Source organism: Akebia trifoliata, chromosome 13 (genome assembly GCF_017979445.1).
Source record: "Akebia trifoliata isolate Shusen 1 chromosome 13, ASM1797944v1, whole genome shotgun sequence".
NCBI classification, from domain to species: Eukaryota; Viridiplantae; Streptophyta; class Magnoliopsida; order Ranunculales; family Lardizabalaceae; genus Akebia; species Akebia trifoliata.
In genome coordinates, this window is record NC_141387.1 from 18509944 (window position 1) to 18519898 (window position 9955).

At 37.3% G+C, this 9955-nt stretch overlaps 1 protein-coding gene and 1 non-coding gene across 2 annotated transcripts; one reads left to right on the plus strand and one right to left on the minus strand.

The window, feature by feature from the left end:
- Positions 1-4743: 4743 nt before the first annotated feature.
- LOC147388045 (uncharacterized) lies at positions 4744-6768 on the minus strand. Its single transcript, XM_086420266.1, has one exon. The coding sequence runs from the start codon at positions 6766-6768 to the stop codon at positions 4744-4746; it is 2025 nt and encodes a 674-aa protein (XP_086276392.1).
- A 130-nt stretch (positions 6769-6898) lies between these two features.
- Positions 6899-7005, plus strand: LOC147388046 (small nucleolar RNA R71). Its single transcript, XR_015171628.1, has one exon. It is a non-coding gene; the product is annotated as a small nucleolar RNA R71 (small nucleolar RNA).
- The last annotated feature ends 2950 nt before the right edge of the window (positions 7006-9955 follow it).

Below are 9955 nucleotides of genomic sequence, written 5' to 3' on the forward strand. Positions count from 1 at the left end.
AGTGAGTCCAATGCTCGGAAATGTCACAGGTTTTTCTTCTGTTAGCTTCCATTGGGTACCTGGTACAGCAATCTCTTGCAATATCTCTTGATAATCTATTTGTCTCCCATTGAATCTATTATAATCATCTTTTGTAATATCAGGTAAGTTGAAAATTTTGTTGATAGCCTCCCCACTAAAATCGACCTGTTTTCCTCTAACAAACACCTTCCTATGGTCATGTTTAGGAGCATTGGCATAGAATTCCCTCATAACTGGTACTATTGCAGGCTTAGGTTGTGCACAAAACGTTTCCCATTTCCTCTCTTCTATAATCCCCCTTGATACGAGGATATCCTACAGCTGTGACAGTTAATCCCCTTTCTGCTATGGGATTTCTACCAGTTACCGATTCATAGAACCTATTCTGTGCATCTTTACTAACAAATTTTTTTTTATCATAAACAACCCTAGATTTCCTCTTCTTAGAAGTACTTGATGAAGCCATTATAACCCAAATAAAATTCTTCTAATCAGAAATCAACCAAACACATAATTTCACTCTCAATATCGAATCCAAATTCAATGCAATCACCTTCCTTCCCCCAAACTTAGTAGCAATCTTTCATTTTTCTGAGAAGAAACAAGAATAGTGAGAGTGATATGAACAAATGAAAGAAATTTTGTGGATTTAAATAGAGTTAGGGGAGGTAGAAGGTTGAGGAAGATGAAGAGGTGAAGGAAAATGAGAGGTTTTTGGAGAAAATAAGAGAAAGAGGCGGAGAGAATGTGAGAGGTTTGAACCAAATGACAGGTTTAACCCCTTAAAATTTCAATTTTGCAATTCGCGTCGCGGCTCTTGCCCTATTTCCTTCAATTTGGGGCTTGGCCTCTTTTCTAATTTTGAAAAATCATTGCGGCGCACATGTACCCACCGCTGTGGCGGAATTGACTGGGCAGCACTGAAATTTATTCACCTGAAAAATAAAATAAACATAATTAAAATCAAAACAAATAACATAAAACAAATCCTAAACTACCTAATAAAATAAAATAACAACTAAAACTAAAATAAAATAAACTAATGAAATCCTAAATCCTTGAAATTTTAATTTTGGAAATAAATCGGGTTGCTTCCCGAGAAGCGCTAAAATTTAAGTCTTTAACTAGACTTTCTTGAATCTTCACTTCGGAATTGAGAGCAAAATGGACACCCGCTCGGTATTAAAGTTCCCTCCGAAATAGTGCTTCAATCGGTGCCCGTTTACTGTAAAAATCCCTTTCGTCGGATGCTTGACTTCTATTGCCCCCGATGGTAAAACCTTGTTGACAGTGAAAGGACCGAACCACCGTGATCTTAATTTTCCCGAAAAAAGTTTAAGTCTTGAATTGAAGAGGAGAACTTGGTGTCCTTCTTTGAATTCCCGTTTGTGAATGAACTTATCATGCCATTTCTTCGTCTTTTCCTTATAGATCCTAGCATTCTCATAAGCATCGTTCCGGAACTCTTCCATCTCATTTAGTTGTAACAGTTTCTTCTCCCCTGCAGCCTGTAAATTGAAATTCAAGAACTTAACAGCCCAATATGATCTATGTTCCAACTCAACTGGGAGATGACAAGATTTTCCATAAACCAATTGATATGGAGACATTCCAATAGGTGTCTTGAACGTTGTTCGGTAGGCCCATAGAGCATCATCCAATTTGCTTGACCAATCCTTCCTTGAAGAATTAACTGTCTTCTCTAGAATCCTCTTTAGCTCACGGTTGGATACCTCAACTTGACCACTTGTCTGCGGATGATAAGGTGTAGCCACCCTATGTGTCACTCCATATTTGCTCAGAAGTAAATCAAATTGTTTGTTACTGAAGTGTGATCCTCCATCACTTATGATAGCTCTTGGTGTTCCAAATCTTGCAAAAATATACTTCTTCAAAAATCTCACCACCACCCGAGCATTATTGGTTGGCAATGCTACAGCTTCAACCTACTTGGACACATAATCTACAGCAACCAAAATAAAACGATTAGATAAAGAAGATGGAAAAGGACCCATAAAATCAATACCCCAAACATCAAACAATTCAATTTCCAAAATATTTGTTAGAGGCATCTCATTTTTCCTAGATATATTCCCAACCCTTTGACATTTATCACAATTGGCAACAAAATTATATGAATCTTTAAAAAGAGTAGGCCAATAAAATCCTGATTGTAAAATTTTTCCTGTTGTCTTGGTTGCTCCAAAGTGTCCTCCAACTTCGCGAGAATGACAATGTTGAAGAATACTCTCCATCTCTTCTTTCGGCACACATCTTCTAGTTATACGATCACCACACATCTTGTAAAGGAATGGATCATCTCATATGAAATACTTAATATCTAAAAAGAACTTCTTCCTCCTTTGGTGGGTGAGTTCGGTAGGCACAATCCCCCTAACCAAATAGTTGACAAAATCAGCATACCATGGGACTTCCCCAACTGCAAACAGCTGTTCATCCGAAAATTTCTCATTAATATCCCCCATCAACTTCTTCATTTGGCTGCACATGGTCCATCCTAGAAAGATGATCTGCAACTACATTTTCAGTTCCTTTCTTGTCCTTGATTTCTAAGTCAAATTCCTGCAAAAGTAAAATCCATCTTAGCAACCTTGGCTTTGCATATTTTTTTATAAATAAATAACTCAAAGCCGAATGATCGGTGTAGACAATCACTTTAGAACCTATTAAATAAGACCGAAATTTGTCAAAGGCATAAACAACTGCTAAAAGCTCTTTTTCGGTAGTTGCATAATTCAATTGAGCCTCATTTAAAACTTTGCTAACATAGTAAATCACATAAAAGACCTTATCTTTTTGTTGCCCTAAAACAACACCTATAGCATATTCACTAGCATCACACATCAAAGTAAAAGGAAGTTCTCAATCGGGTGCAGCAATAACAGGAGAAGATATCAATTTCACTTTAAGAGTTTCAAAAGCATCTAAATATTTTTTGGAAAAATAAAAAATTGCATCTTTTACCAACAATCCACAAAGAGGTTTAGCAATTTTTGAAAAATCTTTAATAAATCTCTTGTAAAATCCTGCATGTCCAAGAAAACTTCTAACTCCCTTAACATTGGTAGGAGGTGGAAGCTTCTCAATTACATCAAATTTTGCTCGGTCCACCTCAATTCCTTTAATAGAAATTCGATGTCCCAACACAATTCCTTTTTTTACCATAAAATGGCATTTTTCCCAATTCAAGACCAAGTTTGTGTCAACACATTGCTGCAAAACCAAAGAGAGATTAGAAAGACAATTATCAAAAGAAGAACCAAAAACTGAAAAATCATCCATGAACACTTCAATGTATTTTTCAACCATATCGGAAAAAATTGACATATGCAACGTTGAAAAGTAGCAGGGGCGTTGCACAATCCGAATGGCATTCTTCTATAAGCAAATGTTCCATAAGGACATGTAAAAGTGGTCTTCTCTTGATCCTCCGATGCTATTGGAATTTGATTATAGCCCGAATATCCATCTAAGAAACAATAATAGTCATGCCCGAAAAGTCTCTCCACCATTTGATCAATGAAGGGCAAAGGAAAGTGATCCTTTCTTGTGGCATCATTGAGTTTCCGGTAATCTATACAAACTCTCCATCCGGTTACCGTTCTTGTGGGTATAAGCTCATTGTTGTCATTCTTCACTACAGTCATACCTAAGGGTGTCAATGGATATCCAAAATTCGAATCTGAATTCGAATTCGAATTCGAAAAATCGGATATTATCCGAAAATTTTGGATATCGGATTCGGATTCGAATGTTATTTTAAAATTCAAATCAATTTCGGATACGAATTCGGATATTGCGATATCCGATTCGATAATATCCGCTTCGATATACATATGTATTCTGTATTCATGTTTTATAACAAAACATTTATATATGTATACATATCCTGTGTATTTGTGTTTTACAACAAAAATTTAATTTTTTTTTATCTTCTCTCACCGACTCACCCTCAACCACACGAACCAATCGAAACCCTCAACCACACGAACCAGTCGAAGTTTTCGACCGTGCAGGGTTGCGACTCCTTCTCCGGTCGGCGAGCATGTAGGTACGTACTCTCTCTCTCTCTCTCTCTCTCTCTTCTCTCTCTCAGTAAAACCCATTTTTTCGACGGTGCGAACTTCATAACCATCGTCTTCTCCGGCCGAAGAGCATCAATGATACTCTCTCTCTTTCTCTCTCTCTCTCTCTCTCTCTCTCTCTCTCTCTCACGTAGAATAAAACCCCATTTTTTTATTCAAATTCGAATGGAGTTGAAAAAAATAAGAAAATCAATTTTTTTTACAGATTCGAATAGGTGGAATTTTACTCACACACAGAGTAAAACCTCATCGTCTTCAACCCTCATCCCTCATCCCTCATCGTTTTCCACGATCTCAACCTCTCGCGATCACTGTCGGAATCTTTCTCAACAGCTCACCTCCGGCATCGACGTCCATTGACAGGTAGAATTGTTTGAAATCTCTGTCTCAAAACCCATTTGATTTTCTTTGGTTTTTTTTTTTTTGTTTTTTTTTTCGGATAATTTTTGAATTATAGATTTCGTATTCGAATCGGATAATATCAAATATCTGATAATTTATTCAGATACGAATTCGAATATTCGTTAGTGATATCCGATCGGATTCGAATTCGAATTCGGATAGTACTAAAAAATTTCGAATTCGAATTCGGATATAACACTATCTGATCGAATATCTATCCGTTGACAACCCTAGTTATACCACCTTTCTTAGGAACCACTTGGACCGGACTTACCCATGAATTATCCGAGATTGAATAAATTATACCTGCATCCAGAAGCTTCACAGCCTCCTTCTTCACTACTTCTTGCATAGAAGGATTTAATCTTCTTTGAGGTTGCACCAATGGCTTGTACCTCTCTTCCATCAAAATCTTGTGCATACAAATAGATGGGCTAATTCCCTTGATATCATCAATAGTCCATCCAATAGCTTTCCTATGCTCCCTTAAAATCCTCAATAACTTTTTCTCCTCCAAATCATTCAAAGAAGAGTTAATAATAACAGGATAATAACAAGACTCTTCTAAGAAAACATACCTAAGATGTGATGACAATTGTTTAAGTTCAAGTTTAGGAGGTTCCTTTTTAGATGATGGTTCATTAACATGCACAGCTCCTAACTCTTTAAATTTAAGCCTTTTTGGAAACTCACAAAATGGCAAAGCATCAAGATTATTCACACATACAATTATATCTTCATCATCACTTAGAGTTCCTAAAGTTCTACCATTTAATATGCAATTTTTCAATGGTAAGGGAGGAAAAGATTCATTAAATTTTTCAACTACTACCCTATCCAAAACACTTATTGCAAAACATGCATCAACATCGGAAGGAAATTCCATAGCCTCAAAAATATTAAAAGTTACTTGTTCATCTTGAACCCTTAAAATCAATTTAACTTGATGAACATCTATGAGAGTTCTACCTGTAGTGAGAAAAGGTCTTCCCAATATGAGTGGAATATCATTGCCTTCTTCTATATCCAAAACGATAAAATCAATAGAAAATTTGAATTTGTCCACTTTTACCAAAACATCCTCAATAATGCCTCTAGGATGCTTGATAGATCTATCTGCAAGTTGCAAAGATACCATAGTAGGCTTCACTTCTCCTAAACCGAGTTTCTTGAAAATAGAGAGAAGCATCAAATTAATACTTGCACCAAGATCACATAAAACTCTATCAAAATTTAAATCACCAATAGTGCAAGGAATAGTGAAACTTCCTGGATCTTTTAGCTTTTGGGGAAGCTTTCTTTGAAAAATAGCACTATATTCTTCCGTGAGCATAACCTTCTCATTATCCACCAATTTCTTCTTATTTGATAGAATCTCCTTCAAGAACTTAGCATATTTCGGCATTTGCTCCAACATATCTACAAAATGAAGATTAATATGTAAGCTTTTAAAAATATCAATAAATTTAGAAAATTGCTTATCTAAATTTTGCTTTCGCAATCTTTGAGGGAAAGGAATGGGATTAGAAGATGGTTGTGGAATAGGTTGTTGAATAGGATCGGTAGCATCTTGATCTTTAAGAAGAGTAGTTTCATCCTCATTTGCTTGCTTGCTACCCCTCTTTGATTGTTCTAAATCCTTCCCACTTCTAAGAGTTATAGCTTTCACATGCTCCTTGGGATTCTTCTCAGTATTACTTGGGAGTGCTCCTTGAGCTCTTTCCGTCAATAGCTTGGAAATCTCCCCGACTTGATGTTCAAGGTTGCGAATACTTGCACCTTGATTTCTGAAATTGACTTGGGTATCATCAATGAATGCATTGGTCTTTTGCATAAATTGGGTGAAGACCTCTTCCATGATTGGTTTCTTCTCTTGAGATTGAAAAGAAGGAGGCGGTTTTTGCATATTTGCATTGTTGCTCCATGAGAAGTTAGGATGATTCCTCCACCCTTGATTGTAGTAATTGGAGTTAGGATTGTATTGTCTTTGATTGTTGGCCACATAATTCACTTGTTCGGAAGAATTTACTTCATATGGGCCTTGACACTCCAAAGTAGGATGATTCCCTGTACAATTATCATAAACTACATTAGAAACTGCAGCAACATTCATTTTCTTAAAATTATTATTTAAAATAGCAACTTGAGCAGCCAAATTAGTAAAAGCATCAATGTCATGAACTCCGACTGTCCTTTTCTGTGCATTCCTATCAGATTTCAGGAAGTTATTACTAGCCATGACTTGAATAAGTTCATATCCTTCCTCCGGTGTCTTGTTGAAGAATGCTCATCCACTTGCTGCATCCACCATGGTTTGAGTGTTTGAGAGCAAATCGTTATAAAACGTTTGCACTTGCATCCATAACGGTAGTCCATGGTGTAGGCACTTCCTTAAGAGATCTTTAAACCTCTCCCAAGCTTTATAGAGAGATTCTTGATCTTACTGCAGAAAATTGGTTATATTGTTCCTCATCTTTGCAGATTTCGTTGGTGGAAAGTACTTAGTCAGAAAGGCATTAACCAGCCCATCCCATGTAGTAATGATTCCTGAAGGTAGCGAGGTCAACCATGCCTTAGCCTTGCTGTTCAATGAGAATGGAAATAAACGCAGTCTTATGGCATCATCAGTCATCCCATTGTGCTTGAATGTATAACAAATTTTCAAAAAATTTGCAATATGAAAATTTGGATTATCATTAGCCAACCCCCCAAGCTGAACCGAAGATTGTATCATCTGAATGATGGCAGGCTTGATCTCAAAATTGTTTGCTTGAATAGGTGGCCTTCGAATGCTAAAGACACCCACATTAGGAATAGAGTAATCCTTTAGTGCTCTATTCGGGACTGCATCTCCACCACCACCATTTGTAACACCCCGAATTTTCAACTTATATCTCGAGAAAATTAAATGGTGAGATTTGGAAGAAAATATCGAAGGAGAGACTTAGAGTAAAATACTCGGATCTTGTTATGATTAATTTCGAGGAAAATCAACTTCGCCATTAGATTCAAAAGGATCGAAATATATACATTAGCCTATAAGCAAGTCCGAATTCGAATTCGGATAGAGAAGTTATAGAATCCTCGAATTTCGCGTTAAGTGGGACCCAAAATAGTGGAATTTCGTTAGAGCGAGAATCGAAAAGATTTGATGACACCATTAGATCCAAATCGAAAAATTATTCGAAATGGTATATTCGTTTGTCGTTTTCCGAGTCCAAATAGTTAAGTTACGATCGAAACTAGAAATAAGGGGGAAATTACAAGTATGCCCCTCAGCTTTATTATAAAAAGGAATCTGATTTCTTTTATTTCATTATTTCCTCTTCTTCTCTAAGAAAACCCCAAACGACAGCCACTTCTCCACCCTAGGATTTCGACCCATTTCCGTCAAGTTTGTGCGCGAACAAAGCCGAGTTGAACCTCGACGAAGAAAGCAAAGTTGTCGGCCACGACGAGGGCTACAACTTCACCACCTTTGGTTGTTCATTCTTATTCGTTTTCCCCATCCTCCATCAAAAACCAACCGGGTAGCTCGAGTAAACCTCCACATCTTCCGTCCGAGGGCTTCATCGAGTTAGGAGCTAGGTCTATACTTCATTTTAGAGGAGAAGGAAAACGTCATTGTCGGATACCTTGCAAACCCTCGCTCGTTTCGCATCCAAGTCAGCCCAACTTCGACTCTTGAGCCATCCAACCTTGAATTGTAGTGCTAGCTTGTACCCTTGGCGTTCACAACCAAGTAAGGGACTTCCAATTCTTATTGATAGCTTTAGATTTATGAAATTTGCATTTAGGGATTTTGTTAAAAATGTGTTGCTTGTTTTAAATCATAGAAATCTTTATTTGAATTGAAATTCATGCTAGACATAAGGATTTGATGTGTTTAATCTATATTTTAAATGTTGAATTCGTGGGTGGATTGAGGGATTTGAAGAATGGAACAAAGATCCAAAGAAGGGATCGAAAAACCCAAAAATCGCGAGTGAGGTTCAGGCTGTCGGCGGGAAGGGTCGGTGCCATCGGCACCTACCGAAGGCATTCTGTCGGTTCCACCGACAGAATGAAGCTTCTGCCACCGAAAATTTTCTTCTATCGGCAGGAACCATCGGTTCCACCGACAGAACAAGGTTCTGCTGCCGACAGCACTGTTCTGAGTCAAAAATAGACTCTGACTCTTGGCTTGACCTCCTCACACCTTATACACTATTTCTCACCCTTTATTTCATTAAAAACATTTAAGTAAATGTCCTCTTTAATTTTTACTTAACTCTTTAAGTAAAAATTAAAGAGGACATTTACTTTAAGTTCTTTAATGAAATTAAGGTTTTACCCCCCATTTCGAAACAATGGGAATGGTTTTAAGATCCAAATCTGAAAGGATCAAAATCCGAATTTTGGTTTCAAGAACAAAACGTAATTTTCGACGTTTTCGGCAAGTTTTCAAAATGAAATAACTTTCGCGTTCCTTTGAATTAGATTATAAAAACTATATGGTGTCGAATCTCATGATCAAGACTTTCATTTCGAAAAATCCATTTTTAATTTTGAGAACTTTGAAAATTTGAGTTTCTGACACTTAGCCAAATTTTCACCAGCTTTCTCTATTTTTAACAGCTTTGGTCCCGAGAATCGCTGGGACCTTGTTTTTTAATAAACTTCGGTGGTTTTCAATGGAAAGACCAAAAGAATGACTTTGAAAGATTGAAAATGAATGGTTGATTTGAAAGGATGAAAAGTGAGAATGTCGAGAGAATGGGAAAAGGGAATGAAACGGTAAATTGTCAGAATCACACCCGAGGGTGATGTCTGCCTTTTACATTGTATGTTGTGTGTAGGTTGATGAAAGGATATCCAGGTTATTAATGAAAGGGTTGCATTTTTATTTTGGATTATGTTAGCGCGTGCACTGAGTACTGTTATTTATTTTAGGTCGGGTGGCCACGGTTGCATGGTAGGAACTGGATATCCGTTCTCAATCCTGTTCTGTTAATTTCTCTTTTGTTTAAATGAAAAATCATATATGTACGTAGCTATTTTGTGAGCTGTTAAAGAGTTTGTGAATGCCTGAAGGGATAGTGTGTCACATCATCCGTAGGGGTACACTATCCTGGGATGTACGGTAGGGACCACCAAACTCATACGTAGTATGGGACGCGTATGAGAGTGGAGTCACAACTGGAATCCGGGTCCATTCCTTTCTTATCTTTACCAGTGAACGTGTATTGTAAAGGTGGTCGTATACGAGTGGAGTGTCATTTGGGAATCACATGCACGCTTGATAGGCATAGACGAAGATGATTAGTCAGTGATCACTAACAATCTAGTAGTAGTCAAACGTTCTGACACATCGAAAAGAGACCCATTGCTTACGGTCACGTCAAACGGCCAGCTTGAGCCGGATAAATGGTTCCGCAAGCGTGGTA